We start from the raw sequence: 23324 nt of genomic DNA, 5'->3' as shown, positions 1-23324 counted from the left end.
CGCAGTACTAATGGAACTAGGTTGGTTAAAATCAAAGGATTAAGTGCACTTCTTGGTTTCCGGCATCCAAAAGCACTGAAGCTTACACAGCTCTTAACTTCCTATTAAAATATGGATGGAGTCTCAATCAAAGGAAAATTTAATAACTTCCCCCAAGGGCGGGGGGGGGGGGGGGGGAGGGGAGATGTTATGATAAGGCCAGGGGACCTGCTGGAGGTAGAGAGGGACAAGAAAAGGGCTATATTCTTCATCTCTTTTACTATGAGATAATATTGATGAAGGGTTAACACACACACACACACACACACACACAAAAATCACCTTTCCTACCACCTCTTCTTCCTTGTGCATTGAGCTTAGAGTAAATGATGGAAAGAGCAGAGGAATAGGTAAGGAAATGAGGAACGCATGGTGGTTGGGTTTGTACTTTGGGTATATCCCTTAATTAAAGTCTTCCTAAGATGGGTTTTCCACACTGTGACAAAAGAACTGAGAAAAAATAACTTGAAAGAGGAAAGATTTATATGGTTCATGAGTTCTGATGTTCTCAATCCAATCCATGATCAGCTGACTTCGCTGCCTTGGGCCCTGTGCTAGGCACAGTATGGTGGAGCAAAGATGACTCATCACATAGGGGTCAGAAGCAGTGAGCAATGCTGTGAGCAAGAATGAGGATCCTAGCCTACTTATTGGTATCCCCCCCATTCAGGCGGGTATTCTTCTTAGCCTTTTGGATGGTACCACCCATACTCAAGTCAGGTCTTTCCCTCAATAGCTGTTGCCCATGCCAATCATCTCTCAAGACCTGTTCAGAAGTGTATTTCTCCTCTCCTAGGACTATCTCAATCCAAAGAGATTGTCGATCAAAATTATAAACACCATGGATAGTAAGAATCTGGAAACATCACCCATTGGATTTCTTGTGTAGTTTATAGTAATCTTCTGGCATCAACGGGTCAGAAAAACTGACTGAAGTAAAAGCTAGTCTTCAGTACAGAAAAGCTATGTCAAATGAAGATTCACAAATGCTGCTATTGGATCAAATCCATTCATTCAGCCTCAGACCTGAGGTATGTGAACAAGATTTAAGTGGACAGTACTTGCCAGAAGATATATCATACATCCTGTGGTTTAGAAAACCACCATATTTGGATAGAAGTATTTTCATTCACAAGTGAGATTATTTTTAAAATTCAACATAGAATTTATGAATATATTAGAAACCAAAAATGTGCTAATTCAAGTCCTTTTCACATCTCTTAAAAAAAAAAAAAACAATATCAAGGACAGAATTGAGGGTTTTAAGTTTAGTGATATTAGACCCCAAATTCTAGGTGAGCATAAAGTATCACCAAAAGGTTATAGCCATATTCTCATAACTATTTCAGAGTTAGAAAACCCAGATGCATTTATACCATAGAAAAAATAACTGGAAAAAAATCCAAATAACAACATGATTGTCTGTGACTAGTAATAGAACTAGGTGTGAGTTCTTTTTTCTTTCTCCAATCTTCATTTCCTAAATATTCTTCAATAAACTCGGGTTACTTTTTCGTGACAAATATACTTTTACTTGTTACAAAACTGTGTGTAGCCCACATCTTCCCATATCCTTAGCCAGCACCCTTAACTAGAATGAAAAAGTGTCTTCAGTCTCACATGGGAACAGTAACCCTGGTGGTTTGCAATGCCTATGCAGCCACTAGCTTGGTATCTGATGATAAATAGGAATAAAATTAAGCGTTATTACCCTCCCCTTCCCACAGGCCTCCCTAGAGCACATTACAAAGTGAGAAAAGGCTGGTAAGGGAAAAGCCTTATTGCACAGACTTCTAAAAGAGCAGCGACATCATCGATGATGGCTGTCTCACACCCAGTGCCCAGCACAGTACCTTAGCCTGGCCGTCTTCCTGATCATCTGCCTTGGAAGCCAGCAGCAGGAGTCTCAGGATCAGTGTTATACTGAAAGGAAACTGTCCCCTCAGCTCAGGAACTTTGGATTTTATGAGTTTTTCTACTTTGGGCTGTGGAATATCAAAGAAATATACATTTCCCAATAAGTCTTGACCTCGTCTTCCAGCACGGCCAGACATCTGCAAACAAAATGGAATCATCATGGAAAATTCCGTTAAGCATTTTTCTATCCTATCTTAGTATAAAAACAGTGCCATTTACATTGTTTTGGGGCAAGTAAATTATGCCTCTATCCAATCCTTCATTAACTGAGTATCCAACTATCGAAGGTTAGGAAACTGAGAAGAAAGCAGGACATTTATCATTGTTAAGTACTTCATGACGTTAATGATGCCATGTATTTGAACAATGACATCTAAAGCAGAGATTAACAGAGTAGACCTTGATTCCAAGTTCACGTGTAGCTAAGTTTTGCTACAGTATTTTTCCCCTTGCCTTCTCCTGTCCCTCTGCTCCCTTTCTCTCCGGTCTTCTCTCTCCCCTAACATATTGAACTACGAATTACAAAGTAAAGGCTGGGTACAAAATGAGGAGATGAAATTTCATTATGCACCTTGTAAAAGGCAGGTAAAGAAGGGACTCTTCGCAGAGCTATAGTACTTCTCATTTATTAGGTGTTTAGAAAGTGCTAAGTCTTCTTTGTTGTTTGTCTACCACAGAACTCAGCATTATCTGAAGTATGCACAATCTCCTATTCACATGGACTCTTTGGGCATGCGCAGTGGAAGAAAGCGGCATGCACTCATAATCCCAGAATGGGAGATCTGGTATTCAAACCCTAACATTGTATTTCCATCATCCAGTGCCCCAAATCCAAGACTTCCAAAGATTAGAGGAGAGTTTAAATAGAATAGAGAAGAAATAGAAACTCCAAGAACCTGGGGCTGACAAATTGGTAGAGTTATCAAAACATTCTTTTCATTAGAAACAAGGCCTGGTAAGCAGTGAGGTGAATAATGACTATTTTGAGGAGAAAGGAAGGAGGTACTGTGACAAAATTTTGAGTGTTGGGTATGACAGTTTATTTTGATACTGACAGCAGAAACATTAACCAAATGTTCCTAGTCAGGCAAACCCCATGAAGACAAACTACAGAAAATCAGGGAGAATATTCTAACAGTACAAGGCCAAGACTGAATGAAGACAGATGGTTGATATGGAGATCACAAAGCAAAAACTAAATAACAGAAGACATGAAAAAAGTGGGCTTGGTAGCAGGCCACTGAGGTATGCATTGTAACCTGTTTACAGATGAATGATTCACAAGTATTTTAGAATGCTATAGATGTGCATTATCAATACAATAAACAAGTTTATGCATCTCTCAATACCTGTCTGTAATTTAAAGCATCCAGATAGACTGAATTCTGAGCAAAAACTACAGACTTGCAAGGCATATTGATTCCTAAAGCAAGTGTTCCAGTTGCTGTCACCACCTAGAAAAGAATTAGACAATTACTTTGTGGAATAGCATTTTAATATAGCATAAGCATTTCATTATGTTAAGTGGAACGTACTTTGGATTGCAATAAAGCCACAGTAGGAAAGCTAAGTAGCTGAGACACACCTCTATTCCTACTTCATGAACACAGCAAGCACATTCTCAAATCCAGACCATTACAATGCTTTGCGCCAAGTGTATTTCTTCTAAACACGTTCTGTGTGGCCCCCTCCATTGTCTGTGTAATCATCACAGAAGAATTTCTCACCACAATAGCTAAAATCATCTTCCTGTACCACCACTGAAGATCTTTCCCTAGTATTAATAACTTCCTTAACAACATTAATTATTTGTTCATTTGGCTTCTTTCCCACTCTAACAACGTTCACCTTTTTATCCTCACCACCAACCATCCACAAGGGAACACTGTACTCACTATAATAAAGAATAGTTTTTTTTTCTGCTGATCCTAGGGGCCAGGATGCTGTCCTTGAGCTCTTTTGCTCAAGGTTAGCACTCTACCACTTGAGCCACAGAGCTACTTCTGGCTTTTTCTGAGTAGTTTATTAGAGATATGAGTTGATTGCCTGGGCTAGCATTGAACCAGAACCCTCAGATATCAGCCTCCTGAGTAGCTAGGATTATAGGTGTGAGCTGCCAGTGCCCAGCAATAAATACTTTTAAATAATCAAGAAATTTCTCTATAATAGGGCAATACAAATTTACAAACTCATTGCTCATTTTGTCTACTAAGTTTCTTTGAAGTTATATCCATAGAAATAATGTATCTCAATACTAAGAACAAGGTATCTTACTCCTGGATTTCTACAGTAACTAACAAGGAAATGAATGAGACAAAGTAAAGTTTATATGATCCAAAGTCTTATTCATTTTTTAAAAAATATCTCTACTTGTTTTATCTCTCTCTTTATATTGTCATATAAGATCTAGTTAATGTAAATATGCGAAGATATAGAGTAATTTTCTCTATTCTGCAATTGAGTTCTATGCATCTTTCAAATGCAGCACATCATCTATTACATGCTTCTCTAAAGTTAAATTAAAAAACAGAGAAAATGAGAATGCTACATCTAGACAAAAACTAGGATAAATAATTCTTATAAAAATAATTCTAGCTGGGAGCCTGTGGCTCATTCCTATAATACTAAATATACAGGTGGCGGGGAGGGGGGAGGCTGGGAAGGGATGTGAAGGATAAACAAAGGAGGAGGCTGCAATGCTTGGTAAGAAATGTACACATTATCCTGCCCATGTAACTGTAACTCCTCTGTACAGTATGTTCACAAATAAAATAAAATTAAATTAAAAAAAAAAAATAAAATAAATAAATATACAGGTGGCTGAGATCTGAGGCTCACTGTTTGAAGCCAGCTCAGGTCAGAAAAGTCTGTGAGACTCTTATCTCCAATTAATCAGCAAAAAAAAAAAAAAAAAAAAAAAAAGCCAGAAGTGGAGCTATGGCGAAAAGTGGTAGAGTGCGAGCCTTGAGCAAAAAAACTCAGAGACAGCTCCCAGGCCCTGAGTTCAAGCCCCAGTACCAGCACACACACACACACACACACACACACACACACACACACACACACACACACACACACACACACACACACACACGTAATTTTAACAAAGACATCAATGTTTCATAATAGCTCTTCAAAATAATGTAGTCACTTAATCATTAAATTATCAGTAATTGTGGCTTTAGACACAGGATAGGCTGATCAAAACAGGTGGCTCATTTTCCCCTCAATTCATAATCATGTAGAAAATTGTGTCTATGATTATGAACCTTTAAAATAAATAAATACATTTTATTAGTTAAGAGAAAAGCTAAGAAAAGTTAGTATATTTTGAGTTTTTCCAGAAAACAGAATTTCCCTTTTAACTGTCATGTCCGATATTTTGAGTAACATGTCATTGTTTTTTTGTGATAGGAAGATATTGAATGATATACCAGACTATCCTTCTTTCCCTCTATTTTCTCTCTTTCAGACATACCGATAGTTATAATATATGCCATATCCAATTTAAGATGGATAAATTTTAGAAGTCTGATTTTGTTTTAGAATATCACTCAGATTCAAGGTCACTGGGAAATTATCTAAACCTTCCTCAGGGATGCCCATGGATTCACTGTGCAAACAGGGTTCATTTGAAAGGTTACAATTAATCTCTCTCTTGTCCATTTACCAGCGACAGGTGGGACTGGGCTTAGGAGAGACATATGCAAAAACTGTGCTGAGACCAGCGGCCGATGCCAAGCAAGCATGTGTTCTTATCTCATTTCAGTTATTCTATTAGGATCAGATCTGACCAAAACTCTACTACAAATATCCTCCATGCATGTGAAAAAAACATCTGTATTCAAAATCAAATAAACAGTAGACCAAGATTATAAATAAAATACCAAGGGGTGATGGCCAAATTCACCGGAGGCATATTTCACTCTGGAAACATTTGGAAAAGTCTGCTTGAGAAATATTTTTTCTTCTTAATTAAAAAAGGACAAACTGAATGATCCCCCTCCCCCACTTAAATGAGACAGGTGCAATCACATCACAGTCATATTATTTTTGTGACCCAAACAGCAATAAAAATTATAACATAATACAGAACAGAAAAGGCAATTCAATTTTTATTTCATGGACATGCACCATCATGTAATCATAATTTCCATTTGCAGTGAAAAAAATAATCATTTACCTACCCTAATAAACCCTTTCCTAAAGAGGATTTCCACCAACTGTTTTTCTTTGGCACTCATGGCACTGTAATGGTAGCCAACACCCCTTCTTGCCAGAGCTTTCAATTGGTCACCTTTTCTTTCAAATTTTACTCGGTTAAACACCATCTGCAAATACTAAAAAAAGAGGCAAGAAGGTTAAGGTGTCTTGATTATTTCTTACCTATTTTTAACTTAAATGAAAATTATTTAAAGTTCATATTTCGACATAACGGTCTTGTACATCCCATTGTTGCAATGGGTCCACCTATATGGGGCAGGGAGGGGAGGGAGATGGGAAGGGATGGGAAGGGAAAACAAAGGAGGAGGCAACAATGCCAACTCCAGAATTTGGCTAAATGAGGCCGTGGTTAGAACTGAACTCTACTTAAACAGGAGAGGAATTTAAGGTAACAACAGTTAAGTACAAGAAATATTTTCTAAGTTGATATTAGGCAAAATGAACCCCAAGATAAGGATTGAAATGGTTTTTCTTTCTTGCTATTGTTTCTAACATATTTATAAGATGATTTCTTTGTTGCTTTGGATGTCCCTCCCCCACGGTATAACACCTGTTTTCACTTTATTTGATGTTGATATAATTTGTGGAGGGGAAGGGAAAAAACAAATCGTTTAAATAGGGATACAGGTGGACCCATTGCAATAATGAGATGTACAAGTCATTATGTTGAAAAACGAACTTTACAACTTTGGCGGGAGGAGGGGGGATGAGGGCTGGGTGAGGGGGGTGGGAGATGGGAAGGGATGGGAAGGGGAAACAAAGGAGGAGGCAACAATGCTTGATAAGAAATGTACTCAAGCCAGGCGCTGGTGGCTCACGCCTGTAATCCTAGCTACTCAGGAGGCTGAGATCTGAGGATCGCGGTTCAAAGCCAGCCCAGGCAGGAGAAACCGTGAGACTCCTATCTCCAATAAACCACCAGAAAACCGGAAGTGGCGCTGTAGCTCAAGTGGTAGAGCGCTCACCTTGAGCTGAAGAGCTGAGGGACAGCGCCCAGGCCCAGAGTTCAAGCCCCACGACCCACAAAAAAAAAAAAAAAAAAAAAAAAGAAATGTACTCAATACCTTGCCCATGTAATTGTAACCCCCCTGTATGGTATTTTCACAATAAAAAAGAAAAAATAGAAATATTTTCTCAGTGCTTTGAATGAATGTCTTGATCTCACCCCACTTCCGGAGTGAAAAGCTCTGACTGAGCAGTAGACAAACCAGACAGTGGAAGTAGAAGTGGAAACAGGCTTGGAGGGGAGGGGGGAGGGCGGGACACCCAGGGGGAGACACCCTGGCTTGTGAATGACTTGGTCTTCAGGAGAACAGTTCTCATCAAGTGCTGACCTCAGAGTCGATCACTTTATAATCAGCGTATGTGCAGTCCTGAGGCATTTTCAGGTTCTCCTCTAGACTTTGCAATAGATGATTATATTGGGCTTCATGGTACAGGCTTTGATCCAGTTTTCTGGTCTTTTGCTGTTTTTTTCCTTCTCTTTACAAAAAGAAAATGATAAGAAATGGGTATTCAGTGACAACAGGTTTAATACCATAGGGAAAAGAACATACAAAAGAAACAAAAAAAATACGTAGTACATTAAAAACAGCAGCAACAAAGGAAAAAAACCTCTTGAGTCCGTATCTTGGGGTTCATTTCACTTAGCATCATCTTATATGGTCAAATGTACATAGCTTTTGACCGTCTCTGTTTCACCGTATTTGATTCTGGTGCCCTGCATCTTGTATATACATTTTTCTAATTTGGGGAGAGGAAGGGAAATAACAAAATGCTGAAATAAGGATACAGGATGACCCATTGTAACAATGAGATGTACAAGACACTATGTTGAAAATGAACTTTACAATTTGGGGGTGGGGTAGGGAGGAGTTGGGGAGGTGGGGAGGGATGGTAGGGGAAAAACAAAGGAGGAGGTAACAATGCTCAATAGGAAATATATTCATTACCTTACTCATGTAACTGTAACCCCTCTGTACAGTATCTTTACAATAAAAAATATTTTAAAAAAGAAATGGGTGTTCATACTTAGTCACTGCAAGAAGCAGGAGATAAGGTTCATAGTTGCAGCTCTTCCTGATGCACAAGGCCTAAGGCAGAGTCCCCAGTATTGGTGCTATAATTGCAGTGTTGGATAAGATGTTAAAACACCCTGCATCTTTATGGCTTGCATTGTTAGTGATTTAATCCTGCTTGAACTGTGGTTCTTAGAGCCCTGTGGAAAATGTGTCTAAGGAAAGCTGGTACCAGCTACCTTGCTTCCATCTGCATTTATCTCCTTGCATGCTACAAAGGGAACAGCAAAGCAAAGGTTGTCATGGCTCTGCATACTCCTCATCCATTACCTTCCGTCTGCATTCATCACCTCTCACGCTGCAAAGGGGACTGCAAAGCCAACAGTAAATGCAAGCAGAAGTCTGGACAGCCATCTAGAAGTTGAAATGTCTTAAACAGAGATGCCCTAAAATCGTGTTGCAATTTGAAAGGAACTATTGGTTCTTCACTGAGAAAAATGGTTCTAGAACAATATACTATGTATTTCTCGGTAATGTACTAAGCATTAGCGATATAGAAGAGAAAGTATATGGTTCATTCTTGTAAAAAAAAAAAAAAAGCTTAAATTTCAGGAAAAAGAAATATTCATTTACTGTCCTTTTTCTAAAATGTGTGGTATATAATTATTTTTCAGATGTTGGAATATTTGCTAATAGATATTAAGATGTCTTGGGGACCTAACCAAAATAGAAAAGCATAATTTGTTTCATTTTCATCCTAAATACAGAATGTAAAGGTATACAGGACTTTTAATTATTTTTGTTTAATGAGGTGGAATTTTCCACTTGTAGTACCACTTAGTCACTCAAAAGATCTAGATTATAGATAATTTTGGATTTTCAGATAAGGAATACCCACATAAACAAACAAGAACGGAATTACCTTATAATGATTGTTTCCCTAACCTGTGTGTCAGAGCACAAGACAAAGGGTTGATATATCTAAGTTGGGAGACCAGACAAGACAGAGAGAAGAGACAGCAAAACTCTCCAGTACATACTATGGGAGCAATCGTGACGGAGCCAGGATGGAACAGCAAGAGGTCAGTTCATAGGAGAGCAACCCAGAAGAGCAGAATCACAAATTCTGAGTGTCACTTGGGAAGTGTGGTAAGATGTGAGACTGAAAAGATGAAGACAAACACCACGACTTGTTGGCATACCACAAGTCAGAGTTACTGAGCAAGGAAGGAGGAGGAGTCTTGCTGAGGGAGTGATGTAATTGAAAGGACTGCAGGAACACTGATTGGCTAGATCAGAGACTGGTTAACCTTCAACACTCTGAACTGCAAAAATGAAGATTGCTGCGACTACATGGGGAAGATCTGTGGAATAGCTGAGCGGGGTGGCAGCTACTGATAGAGAGGGCCACAGAGAAGGAACAAACATGTGGGCTTTTGAGTGGACAGACTTAGACACTGGGTTAGACACAGAGAGCAAATACAGGAACCACACTACCAAAGAGTTTCTAAACACAAATCCAACCCCAAGCTCATTCTATGACTTACACTGTGATACTCTTTGTGGACCCAACAACAATGTGTCTATTCAATGCTTAAAGTCTTGTGAGGGCTGAGTGAGAGGGATTCACACACAGATCACCATTACAGTTATTCTGTAAGATGACTGTGTCAGTTGTTTAATCTACCTAAGGGTTGTGTATGTACCATTATCAATCTTAAATAAGACTGAGCAAACACCCAACAAATAGGTGATTATAGTCACTTGTCTGTATCCTATTTTCTCTCTCAAATTGGCAAATAGATCCGAGCACTGATCCATGTCTTATTATTTTATTAGATTTTTTTTGCACTGTGTTTTCCATGGGGACATGTGAAAGAAGTCAGCCCTTTGATGACATTTTGCTTAGCAACATACTTACACTATCTTTTGCTTCTCCATAGATTTTTTAAACTTTTGAAGTTTGCTAACCATGACATGGGCTTCTTTATCAGCTTTGGGGGATCGTTTTTCCTCCTGCTTTTTCTCCAGGGATTTGCCCACACTTTCAGCACACATTTCTACATTTTTCAAACTGAATCTGGAAATAAATAAAGTCAATATTTGTCATGAAGTTAATGTCATCGATGAAATTCAGTATTTCTACCTACTGCTCCTATTCTGACATATGCCTTCCTGTTGGCATTTTAAAGCCCATCCTTAGAAATTTCATTCTGAAGGGATCTCCATAGTCCTGATTACTGTAAAATGGTAAGTTTCCTTCATCCCAATCCTCTGTCCTAAGAACTCTGCATTAAGAACTACAGAGTTGGACAAGCGTGGCTCATACCTATAATCCTATCTATTCAGGAAGCTGAGATCTGAGGATTGCAGTTCAAAGCCAACCGAGACAGAAGTAACACCATTGATAGAAACAAAACTGGGATTCAAGTTTGGGTCCAGCCATGAAGTATATGCCCTTCGGCACACGAATACTAAATGAACATGGGGACCTATTTTTCTCAAATGCCAGGTTATATAAGCTGATGGGTACAATACTGTCTGCAAAGTACCACAGGAATCTCTGGAGCCCAGAAAAATCCTCAGACCTCCCAAGGATCTAGGGCAACTTAAGACTGTGTCAAGCTACATAGACCAAGGATTTTCAGAATTCATAGAGAAGAGCACCCAAGATTCAATATCATTTAACTCTCAAATAGAATCCATCTTTTATGCTTTTGTTGAGTACTTTCTTTTTGAGAGGTTTATTTATATAATGTGTAATATAAAAATAATATATTTAAAATATAGCATACATAATGTCATGTAAATGTACACATTTATCTTTAAGTAGTTAGGCAAAGGAGTTGCCATTCAACAAAGCAGTTTATGAATGCAATACATCTTGATCAGTGTCACCCCTTCCATCAAAATGTACATATTCATCAAAATGTATATATTTTAAACATAGTATTGTAGAGTCCAGCTATGCTACTCTGTCATAGTCTTGTTAAGGGTACTTGAAAAGCAGCAGGTACAAGATTACTCTGACATGTCCTTTTTCTTAAGAGTAGATCAATGCCCACATGATATCTTCTCTTATACGACAAGAGAATCGCTTTTTTAATCAAGGATAATAAGCTAAGACTGAGTGAAATCCATGTAAACTTTAATAAACTAACTCTTACCTTCCTAGTCAATTCTCTACCCAGTTAACTGACCTCACCAAGACCCTTTGCTGTTATATTAACAGCAAAGAGCTCTTTGTCCAATTCATAATTAAATGTTAACTTTTGTGTGTGTATGAGTGTATATATGTGTGTGTGTGCATGTGTGTGCTTGTGTGCCCACACTGGTACTATGGCTTTAACTCAGGGCTTTGTGTTTTCACTTGGCTTTTTCACTCAAAACTGGGGCTCTATCATTTAAGTCACACCTCCACTTTCAGCTTTTGCTGCTTAATTGGATATAAGAGTCTCAGAGACTTCTGTGTCCAGGCTTGTGTTGAGCCTCAATCCCCAAATCCCAGCCTCCTGAGTAGCTAGAATTACAAGCACAAGCCATCAGTGTATGGCTAAATTTTAACTGAACTCTGGGTCTTCATTTCCTATGAAGCTGCCTTTCTATATAGTTTATTTTATATTAACTTTTCTCCTCTTGTTCTTTCTTATGTCAACTTAATTCTCAGATCTAACCAAAAACTCCCCTGAAACAAAGGAAAAAAGTTACTTGTTTTCCACATGTATAGGTACATGAATAACCAATAGTTATTTGTGGATTTCTATTTTGTAGTTAAGCTTCCAGAAGTAGCCTGGATTCACAGAATGGTTTGTGTGTGTAATATCTGTAGCCATGCTGGAATGTGAAGTAGATGAGCTATACAAATTCTTCATGGGACAGAAATTTTCTTTGCCCCAATACCAGAAATAAAAGGAGCAATTGATTGAAAGCTCCATTTCCAAACATGAACTTACATTCATCTAGCATCCTTATTTTGACTATATACATCATTAGTGAAAAATCATTACTATCTATCTGTTTACATCTGGACACGCTTCACTAAACTTTACCACCTGAGCAAGATTCTGTGACTCTCTTCATATAAAGTATACTATGAAATTGTCTACAGTGAACCTATCACTATGTTTTCAATGTTGAACTTGGATATAGTGTGTCATTCAATAAATAAATTATACTCTGGTGTTATTTTATCAAGTTGAACCAACTGAATGGTGTTTTCAAATTTAAGCTACTTTGTACTGTAACATATAAAATTTAACAAGTTAGCAGAGCCCCTGGGTCATAGTTCATATCTCATAAACTAAAAATACTAAAACACCTTGGCAATAAATACTCTAGTATATTTAATTTAATAGTCTAGTATATAAATACTCTAGTATACAGGATAGTTTTATGTATAAACATTCACTCTGCAAAGAAACCAACTATGTACCGAAATAAGACTTAAAGCTAATAACTACAATAAAGACAAAATAAAGAATGTAATTCTGAAAACATTGTATCAGAATCAACTAGAAATGTTTATTTTCAAAAACTAAGAATACTCATTTAAATAACAGGTGAACATGAGAAATAGAAATAGATACTCAATTACAATAAAGTCTGTATAGCTTGCCCCATCTTAAAAGAATAAGTCTTATCAAGTGCTAGTAACTAACAACTATAATTCTACCTACTCAGGAGACAGAGATTGGAAGGGTCAAGGTCAGCAGAAACATAGTAATTCATGCCTGTCACCTTAGCTACACATTACGTTGATAGTCGAAGGACATCTATGCAGAAAAAGCCCTAGCAAAAATATTCTGGAGAGCCTATCTCAATAGAAAATGACATAGTGAGTCACATTCATCAGGCCAGCTACAGCAGGAAGTGTAAATAGGATCATATTCTAGGCCAGCCCCCACAAAATGTGAGACTCTATCTCAAAAGTAACCAGAGCATAAAGGTCTGGAGGTGTGGCTCAAATGATAAAGTGCCTGTCTAGCAATTACAAAGCCCAAAGTCAAACCCCAGTACCGCTAAAAAAGAAGAGGAATATAATGCACGTCACATTGCAATGTTAAAAATTAAGTTAAACAGCTTACATAAAAAAGATTGCAGGTAGCTGGTTCATTTCACTTAGCTTCTCCACAAGAAGTGGAAACTTTTCCAACAAATTTCCTGAGCGAAACTCTGAGTGAGGGTTAAGATGCTTCAGCACCTTTTTAGCCTGTAACAATGAATAAAATATTTTACATTGAGTTCTCCATAGCAAAGAAAGGAGGTACTGCTTCCAGATACAATACTTCCACAGTTATGTATTACATGCATCTGTGGATCTTTTAAAAATCATATTTTATACAACTAGAACATATTCTAGTTAATACACTTGATATATACACACTTACACATGCAAATGGAATATGTTTCTTTTAAGATCACTCAGAGCCATCAGAAAGAGATAAAGTGTTCAGTAATTGAGGATGTTTGATTCTACTATGGGTAGAAGGGAAAAAAGAACTAGTTTCTTTCTATGTCATTTCCAAATACATTTTAAAAGTTTCCAATAACCCTTTTTTAGGTAAGTTAAACCAAGTATCAGGGGCTCACACCTGTAATCTTAGCTATTCAGGAGGCTGAGATCTAGAGACTCAAGATTCAAAGACAGTTTTGGCAGAAAAGTCTGAAAAACTTTCCAAAACTAACTAATTCAGTTATGCTGAAGGCATGGCTCAAGTGATAAAATGTCAGCCCTCAGGGAACAAGCCAAGGAGTACAAGGACCTAAGGTAGTTTTCTACATGGGATGAGACCAAATAAAAGTGTAATTATACTCATCACTGAACCTGTTGAATTGGAACCCTGGACAACTACTTAAAAATAATAAACAAATATACACAAATAAGTAATAGAACTGAACAAAAGAAAAATAATAAAATATAATAGGTTAAAAAATATGACATGAGAAAAGTCCTATAGGTCATTCCTAAAAAAAAAAAAAATCAGCAATATCAATTCTTGACACTAATTACTATCAGTAGATGATATTCTAAGTTAGGTATCTGATCTGACTCGAACTTCTTTGTGGCAACAATAAAGTCCACACACCAGGAAATTCTCTAAGCAAACAGAATGTTAGAGGGGAGGCAACTAGTTGGGGAAAGAGTGGACCACGATGTCAAAGGTAAGTACAAAATGCTGCAAGGGCCAGAAAGCACATACCCACCACAACAGAACAAAGGAGAGGAAAACAAGGGAGAAGAGGGTGGAGACAACCCAAACTGGCTGCTCAAATTCAACCAATCCTAAGAGGTGCATATGTTAAAAATTACCTAATAGAAAATATTTAAATCTGGCCACATACAAGAGTATTATCGAACCCCCACTACTCAGCTAATGAGAAATCAGGGAGGCGCCTACACATTTAGGAGTATGAAATGCTTGCCGTAGTTCCTAGGGTGTCTCTAGCCAACAGAGAGCTTATCTTGGAGGACTTTCATTAAGTAGGAAAGCTTGCTTTCATCATATGTTTCTCATATGAAGCAAACCACAAATATAAAAAGTATCAACCTACAATAAATGTGTTTAATGTGATTCTCAGATGTTTTAAGACATAAATAATTCCTATAATTTGAAATAAAAAATGAAAGAAACTCCAAGACTAACATAGATCCAAGTCCCTTGACAGGTATTAATCAATCCAATCTCTCTGTGGCGAGGTAACAACTATGCCAATTGCCTAATGCCTGAACCCTCTGTGTGGGTTGCTAAACCAGCCAGTAGGAACCAGTAGCCCCTGGTCCATGTCAATGACCCATTTCCTTTCTCTCTTCTTATTTTATCTCAGGATTACTAAACTTCATGTTCAACTTAAAACTCTAAAATGAACACTAAGAAAATTGGAGGAAGCTGATATTAATGGGTACAACTCAAGATTATAGAGTGCTTTGTCAAAATCATATGTGAAAATTACCTGCTTTATATTGCCATCTTTAACCCAACTTGTTAATTCTGACTTTAAGCTCTCTTCATATTTTCTAGCGTCTGACTTTTTAATGACCACTTTATTCTTAAAGTGAATGAAGTTCTCTGGACACAGATTCTGGGAAAACAAATATCATAAAGTTATATGAAAGCATGCCAAAATCCAAAGATACTTAATTATACTTCTCATGCACATCATTACAAACTCTTCAGGTTAGATATGGTCAAACTCCATTTTATATTTCCAGTAGGCATACACTCTTGAAAAAAATGCAAAAAAGAATAGAGTGCCACCAAGTTAAAGAGAAAATAAACAGAAATTAGAACATAAAGAAAGCAAGAGACAACAGAGGACTATAGAGAGCATGTGAAGAGAAGACAAAAAATATTCTACCAGAAGACGAAAGAAGAAATATTTTCTAAAATTTAAATAAAATGCCATTTACATAAAATACCCATTTAAAAAAAGAATATATGGGAAGAGATCATAAAGTGATAACTTTAAAGATCAGATGCAAGTGATAAGAAAAGGTGAGCATTTCTTTCATTTTTAAAAATACATTATTGTAAAGGTGATATATAGAGTTGCATAAATCAGATAATGAGTACATTTCTCTTCCAGTTTTTCCTCTCCTAACCCTCCTCACTCCCAAGTTTATTTTTTTCAGATCATTTTTAATTAAGTTTTTTGTTGTGAAAATACTGTACAAAGGGGTTACAGTTTCATGAACAAGGTAATGAGTACATTTCTTACCCAGCATTGTTGCCTCCTCCCTTGTTTTTCCCCTACCATCCCTTCCCTCCCACCTCCTCAGCAATATCCTCCACGCTCCCCCACCCCAATGTCTAAATTGTAAAGTTGGTTTTTTGACATAGAGTCCTGTACATCTCGTTGTTGCAATGGGTCAACCTGTATCCCTATTTAAACAATTTGATTTTTCCCTTCCCCGCCACAAATTATACCAACATCAAATGCAGTGAAAACAAGGGTTATACCGTGGGGGAGGGACATACAAAGCAACAGAGAAATCATTTTATAAATATGTTAGAAACAATAGCAAGAAAGAAAAAAAATTTGAATCCTTATCTTGGGGTTCACTTCACTTAACATCAACTTATCTGACCGTTTCTGCTTGTCTCAGACATATACTAGTTATTGCAAATAAGGGAAAACATGGAACCTATGTTTCTTTGGGCCTGCCTTCCTTCACTTAATGTAATTTTTTCCAAGTCTTTCCATTTCCTAACAAATGGGGCAATGTCATTCTTTCTGATGGAGGCATAGAATTGCATTGTGTATATATACCACATTTTCTTGATCCATTCATCTACTGAGGGGCATCTGGGTTGGTTCCATATCTTAGCTATGGTAAATAATGCTGCAATAAACATTGTGCTGGTAGCTTTAGTATGGTCTTGTTTGTGATCATTTGGGTAAATGCCCAAAAGTGGGATTGCTGTATGTAGAGTCTTTTGAGGAACCTCCATACTGCTTTCCAAAGGGTTGAACAAGTTTACACTCCCACCGACAATGCAGTAGGGTTCCCTTCTGTCCACATCCCCTCCAGCACCTGTTGTCCACATTTCTTCTTCTATACAATATTATTGTGATCCCTAACTGCTAATTCCATGAATATTGTTTACCTGGGCCTGAGGCCATTCCTTCCAGATTAGAGACATAGTATCATAAAGCTGAAGGCTTTCTCGAGGAGAAAGGGCAAGATCAGAAGGGAATCCATATCTTTCAATCTGCATTTAAAACAAAATCAAAATTGTTAGCACTCTATTTTTTTAATCTTATCTTTTAATGTTGTCCCTCACAATCACCATCAGGAACCCAAAGACACTTCAAGGTGACAAGGCAAAGTGTTTAAATGATGTTAGGTGCTAAATGCTCACAAAATACTTGAATCACTGGAGAAGGGGCCAAAAGTTCACCTACCAAAAAAACTTTCATTTGTTTACTAAGACATTTCATTAGTGTCATTTTCCATCGACTGTCTTCACCATTCAAATCAGAGGCCTGGGAAGCCAAAAGGTTAGTGGACTCTTTAAACTACAAGTTACAACCTCTATTCTTCCACTGAAACTGAAATCAGTTTAATTATGAATGTGACTATTTTTATATGTATCAAACCGGGTTAAAAAAATAGCAAATATTTGTTTAAATTCCAAAATAGGAAATGGATGAATTTCAAGACAAAGATTCTTGGCCCACCTTCAGGTCGGACCCCAAGGAACTTCTTCCATTGGCACAGGTTACCAGCTTCACAGCCAGAGTCTTCTAAATGTATCTGCCATACCTTTAAGAGGACACCTCCCCCCAAAAAAATCCTTTTCTCAAAAGTTTTATTGTAAGATCTTCTACTAGTGTCTATCACTACTACTGCAAATGAATCCCATGTGAAACCCTAATTATGAGACACTGTGTTTCAAGGTCTTCTGCTTATGCATGCTATTCTTTGAGCCCTTTGTGCTTTAGGTTAATTTTCAGATAGAGTCTCCTGTTTTGTTTAATTTGATTTGTTTTTCCAAACCAGCAGCCTCAGACCACAATTCTGTTAGTCACTTCTTCCTTGTAACTGGGATTACGAATAGGTACCACCAAGCCCAGTGATTCTGAGATGTTAACAGTATTGCCTATCGATTGAATGTTTAATTTTTTTTACCTCCACATTCTTTGGTGAAAGGTAATCGCTAATATTTATATATAAACACAACCCGCATACACAGCTGTCAACCCAGATTTCAGAATAGCCATGCCTTTGCATTTGTTCTTCCTTGCATCCCTGACAGTAGGATCTAGATGATCTGAAGGCTCACAGCAACATACTCTCTGCCAAAGTCATCTGGGGTCAGAGTGTACTGTGGTACTTCCATTGCTTTCCAGTTATTCCATTAATAGCTACTGAGAAGAGAGGGAAAGCACTCTGACCAAAATGATCATTTTAGCAAGTACTCTGAACTACAACACTCCCTGCTTCTTAAAGATAGCTTGCCCTGGAAAGTAGATGGAACTGCCAAACAACATGCAAAGTGAGAAGAAAAAAAAAACAGACTTAGAAAGACAACAACAGATTTTCTCTCATACATGGTACTGAAATTTTATAAAAGTAAAGGAAACATAGAAGGGAGATGAGTAAGGGTGATAAAGGGAGAAGATTGTATACACATATGACAAGCTCACAATAAAAAAAGACGGGCACTAGCCCGGAGCCAGTGGCTCATGCCTGTACTCCTAACTACTAAGGACACTGAGATCTGAGTATCACAGTTTGAAGCCAACCCAGGCAGGAAAGTCCCTCTTATCTCGAATAAACTACTCAAATACACACACACACAGACACACAGACACACACACACACACACACACACACACACACACACACACACACACAAATGGCACTGTGGCTCAAATGGTAGAGCACTAGCTTCTAGCACAAAATGGCTCAGGGACAGCACCCAGGCCCTCAGTTCAAGCCCCAGGACAGGGAGAGAGGAGGGTTGGGGGAGAGAGGGAGGGAGAAAGAGAGAGGCACAAGTGGTTCACATGTATAATATTAGCTACTCAAGAGGCTAAGAGGATTGCAATTCAAAGCTGGCCCAAGCAAAGTATGTTCCCTAGACTCCATCTCCATAATCACTAGCAAAAAAGTGGGCTGTGGATATGGTTCAAGTGTCAGAGCACCAACCTAGCAAGCAAAATGTCCTGAATTCAGATCTCAGTACCACCAAAAATGAAAAATTAAAACTTTTAAGTAAAACTATAAATAAGTCATTAGGAGAGGAGGCAATAGAAAGAGGACTTGAGTAGGTGAATATGACGAAAAGATATTATGTTCATGTCTGGACATGTCATGTCAGTGCATGGCTGGAAAGACACTGAAGGGAAGAGTTTGGGTGTCATGCTACAGAGCCTTGCTCTAATCACTATCTGAAGAAAGCCATTAAACACTTAGAAAGATCAGAACTGTGTTTGGTAGACTAGCAAAATGTACAGTCTATTTAATTTTTCAGGTTTTAGAAGAAACACAAACTACTATGTAATTATTACTTCAATAGGAAACAGAAGTATAAATGAACCATGGAAATCTGATGAGAGATGGCAAGAAAATCACCATGAAAATTGATGAAATCCTTCTGCTCTCATACCTCAATGGCCAGTTGAAATCTTTTCATTGTGACAAATACCTTGTTCTTGCTTAACCTAATTCATAGTTGTCTTTCCCATAGTTGGCATGAAAGAAGGTAAACAGACAGATGGAAGCTGGAAAAAGGAAGTGGGTAGAATAAAAAAATTAATAAATATAGTTCATAGAAGATTTGAGTTAAGAGGTTGGAAGTTTTGTGGATCCAGATGCCATTGAAAAACCAATGAAACTGTAAGTTTCTTGTCCATTTAAGTTTCTTGTCCATTTTAAAATGAAGCTTGATCTATCTGTTATAGTGACTACCCAATAATTCTAATAAATATCAATATGGCAGCTTCTCAACAACAATATAGACAAATAACAGTCATTCCAACAATGTGGTCACAGTTATTGCTTACATGATCTGTGGTTAGTGCAGCACATGGATGATAATGATCAAAACAAATGTCATCATTTTTTACTGAGCAGATATACTTCTCTAAATCATTATATCTCTCTCCATACAGCACTGAAAAAGGAATAGCAGGATTTTTCTAATTAATTAAAAGGTAAGGACTGACTGGAAAAATTTAACAGTAGAAAATTAAAAAAATAATGTAGATAAATATTTAAAACATACCAAGTCTAACTTTATGTGATTGTTGTACTTGAAAGTTGTTTTGGGCGTGGTAGCCAGCCTTCGTTTCAGAAGCAATATTTGGTTTCATCACACTATCTACTTTTTTCCAGTAATGTCTGGTTGATTGTAGCCACCTTAAAAAATAAATGTATAGATTATTGAGCCAGAAAATGGAAAAAAATTCATGAAAATCAAATCGGTTGATAGAAAATGTCATGTAACTTTCAAAATCATACATAAGGGTGTCAACTCTCAGGTCAAACTATCTGAGATTTAAGTCCAGTTTCCTATTAGGTGTGGCTCACGGTTGAGTCACTTAATCTTTCTCTGTTTTGTTCCCCCATTTTTAATATAACTACTTGTAAGAATACAAATAATAGAAGTAAAAGCACTGTTAGGTCATACTAATTATGGCCATTGTAGCAAATCATAAAGCTTGCATGAATTTAAAGAAATTAATATATGCAAAGTACTTAGAATAATATATGGCACATAGGGGAAACAATAAGATCAGTTGCAATATAGATGCTGATCGGAGGCAAAAGTCAAGTTTAATGACAAGAAAGGAAGGAAGGGAGGGAAAAAAAGAAAGAAGATAAATGTCTAAACCTCTCTAAAAAGTGAGATAACTACTTAAAATCCATTCTATCACTTTATTTTTTGGTCTCTTAGTAAAGCACTCACACACACACCAAATGTGATCTATGATCTATGTGATCAAATCTGAGGTGAAATTTCTTACTTCACTGCAGATATGGCTTGGGGAGATCTCGGGGAGCTTTCTTTATAGAGGTGACCAGCACCTACTAGAAAGTGCTAGCAAGACAGTGCCTTGAAGTTACAGAGATGAGTTATTAGTTAACCAGAAAGCTATGAAACTTTCCAACATTTGAGACAGGCAAGTATTCTATCCAAAGTAGAACTCAATTCCTACTCGACAAGACGTTCCGGGTTACTTATCGTAGCCGAAAGAGCCAAAAAGGGACATCGGATCATGACAAGGAGATGCTCCCAGATTTCGGCTCCAATTTCCCCACCAAGACAATGAACCTAGTACAGAAAGAAAAGAAAATCACTCAATTGAAAGCTAGATTTTAAAATAGCAAGTGAAAATAACACTTGAAACCATCATAGAACATCATAGCATGCATAAGGCGTTATGCATAGACACAAACAGACTGACTAAAGGAGGATATACTTAAGGGAGGAGTCCAACGGTGGAGCAAGACTGAACAGCTAATTAACTGTTTATCAAAACAAATATCAGAAATCTGAAACAGGCATGGAGCTAAGAAAGAGCAAGCAGATGCAATTTTTTTTCACTTTCTTTTTTTGTTTTTAATTGTGAAAATACCGTACAGAGGGGTTACAATTACATGGGCAAGATAATGAGTACATTTCTTATCAAGCATTGTTGCCTCTTCCTTTGTTTCCCCTTCCCATCCCTTCCCATCTCCCTCCCCCTACCCCCTACGCCCCCACCCCCACCAAAGTTGTAAAGTTCATTTTTTGACATAATGACTTATACATCTCATTGTTGCAATGGGCCCACCTGTATCCCTATTTAAACAATTTGATTTTTCCCTTCCCCTTCACAAATTATACCAACATCAAATACAGTGAAAGCAGGGCTTATACAGTGGGGGAGGGACATACAAAGCAACAAAACAATCATCTTATAAATATGTTAGAGACAATCGCATGAAAGAAAAAATATTTGAATACTTATCTTGGGGTTCATTTCCCTAACATTAACTTCTCTGACCTTTTCTGCTTGTCTCAGACATATACTAGTTATTGCAAATAAGGGAAAACATGGAACCTATGTTTCTTTGGGCCTGCCTTACTTCACTTAATATAATTTTTCCAAGTCTTTCCATTTCCTAACAAATGGGGCAATGTCATTCTTTCTGATAGAGGCATAGAATTCCATTGTGTATATATACCACATTTTCTTGATCCATTCATCTACTGAGGGGCATCTGGGCTGGTTCCATGTCTTAGCTATGGTAAATAATTCTGCAATAAACATAGTTGTGCTGGTAGCTTTAGTATGGTCTTGTTTGTGACCATTTGGGTTTGTGACCAGTGGGATTGCTGGGTCATAGGGGAGCTCTATGTGGAGTCTTTTGAGGAACCTCCATACTGCTTTCCAAAGTGGTTGAACAAGTTTACACTCCCAGCAACAATGCAATAAGGTTCCCTTCTGTCCACATCCCCTCCAGCATCTGTTCTGTTTTTACATGATAGACACTGAATATAATAATTGCATCTGTTGCTATAATCAAGAACTCTAATAACAATAGATGCAATTATTATATTTGATGTCTATCATGTAAAAACAGAAGTCTATAACTTGAGGGTAGGGAGGGAAGGGAGACTAATAAGGGAAATGGTGGAAGGGGAGATGTTGATCCAAGAAGCATTGCACTCACAACATCACTTACAGACTTGTAACTTCTTTGTACAATTTCTTACCAATAATTTTTTTCCAGTCCTAGGCCTTGAACTCTGGGCCTGAGTGCTGTCCCTAAGCATCTTTTGCTCAAGGATAGCACTCTACCCCTTGAAACACATACCACTTCTGGCTTTTTCTGTGGTTAGTTGGAGATAAGCATCTCACAGACTTTCTTGCCTGGGCTGGCATTAAACCATGATCCTCAGATCTCAGCCTCTTGAGTAGCTAGGATTACAAGTGTGAGCCACCGGCGCCCAACCCAATAAAATTTTTAAAACTGAATCATCCTATTAACTTTCACTGGCCATGCCTATATTTAAACAGGCATTGAGAAAATCCAGTCAATAGAAAACCTTGACTTCTGAATTTTCCTCAATTCTTCCACCAATTAGCCAATAAGTCCTCTTTGTTTTACTTTCAAAACTTGTGTCAACTCTGTGTGTTTCTTTCCATGTGTACCGAGTCACGTATCACATCTCCAGGATGTTGCAACTGTTCACTGTCCAGCTCTTCTTACCCCTACATCCTCCACATCACAGTTAAAATGATCTTCCAAAGATAAACTTGAGCCACCAGTGGCTCACAGCTATAATCCTTGCTACTCGGGAGACTAAGATCTGAGGATTGGTTCAAAGCTGGCTCAGGCAGGAAAGATCAGGAGACTGTTATCGCTAATAAACTACTCAGAAAAAAAGCCATACGTGGCACTGTGGCTCAAGGGGTAGAGCACTCAAGAAGCTCAGGTACAGTGCCCAAGCCCAGAGTTCAAGTCCCAGGACTGACTAAAAAAAAGATACGTTTGATCTGCTTATGTCCCTAGTTAAATTTCCTCCCCTTGTCAGATTACAAATACAAACTTTTTAATTATATGTATAATGCCAGGGATCATTTGTGCTCTCCCCCGTCTTTCTTTCCTGATGGAAATACAAATGAGCC

General features: G+C 37.7%; 1 protein-coding gene across 6 annotated transcripts in view; it reads right to left on the bottom strand.

Moving 5' to 3' along the window:
- The window catches only part of LOC122126267 (probable ATP-dependent RNA helicase DDX60), a 72403-nt gene that overhangs the window by 20006 nt on the left and 29073 nt on the right, over positions 1-23324 (bottom strand). For all 6 annotated transcript variants that reach the window (XM_042700982.1, XM_042700996.1, XM_042700974.1 and 3 more), the window contains 11 exons: positions 20865-20980; positions 19931-20064; positions 19710-19819; positions 16805-16909; positions 15150-15278; positions 13283-13407; positions 10120-10278; positions 7515-7662; positions 6144-6296; positions 3306-3410; positions 1893-2093 (listed from right to left, as the gene is read on the bottom strand). In XM_042700982.1, the coding sequence (XP_042556916.1) occupies positions 1893-2093; positions 3306-3410; positions 6144-6296; positions 7515-7662; positions 10120-10278; positions 13283-13407; positions 15150-15278; positions 16805-16909; positions 19710-19819; positions 19931-20064; positions 20865-20980 (1485 nt within the window). The remainder of the gene's footprint in view (positions 1-1892; positions 2094-3305; positions 3411-6143; positions 6297-7514; positions 7663-10119; positions 10279-13282; positions 13408-15149; positions 15279-16804; positions 16910-19709; positions 19820-19930; positions 20065-20864; positions 20981-23324) is intronic.

The sequence above is a fragment of the Dipodomys spectabilis genome, unplaced genomic scaffold, assembly GCF_019054845.1.
Source record: "Dipodomys spectabilis isolate Male_0828 unplaced genomic scaffold, ASM1905484v1 ptg000009l, whole genome shotgun sequence".
Taxonomy (NCBI): domain Eukaryota; kingdom Metazoa; phylum Chordata; class Mammalia; order Rodentia; family Heteromyidae; genus Dipodomys; species Dipodomys spectabilis.
The sequence above is the reverse complement of the archived record's forward strand: the minus strand, read 5'-3'. Positions and strand labels throughout refer to the sequence as shown.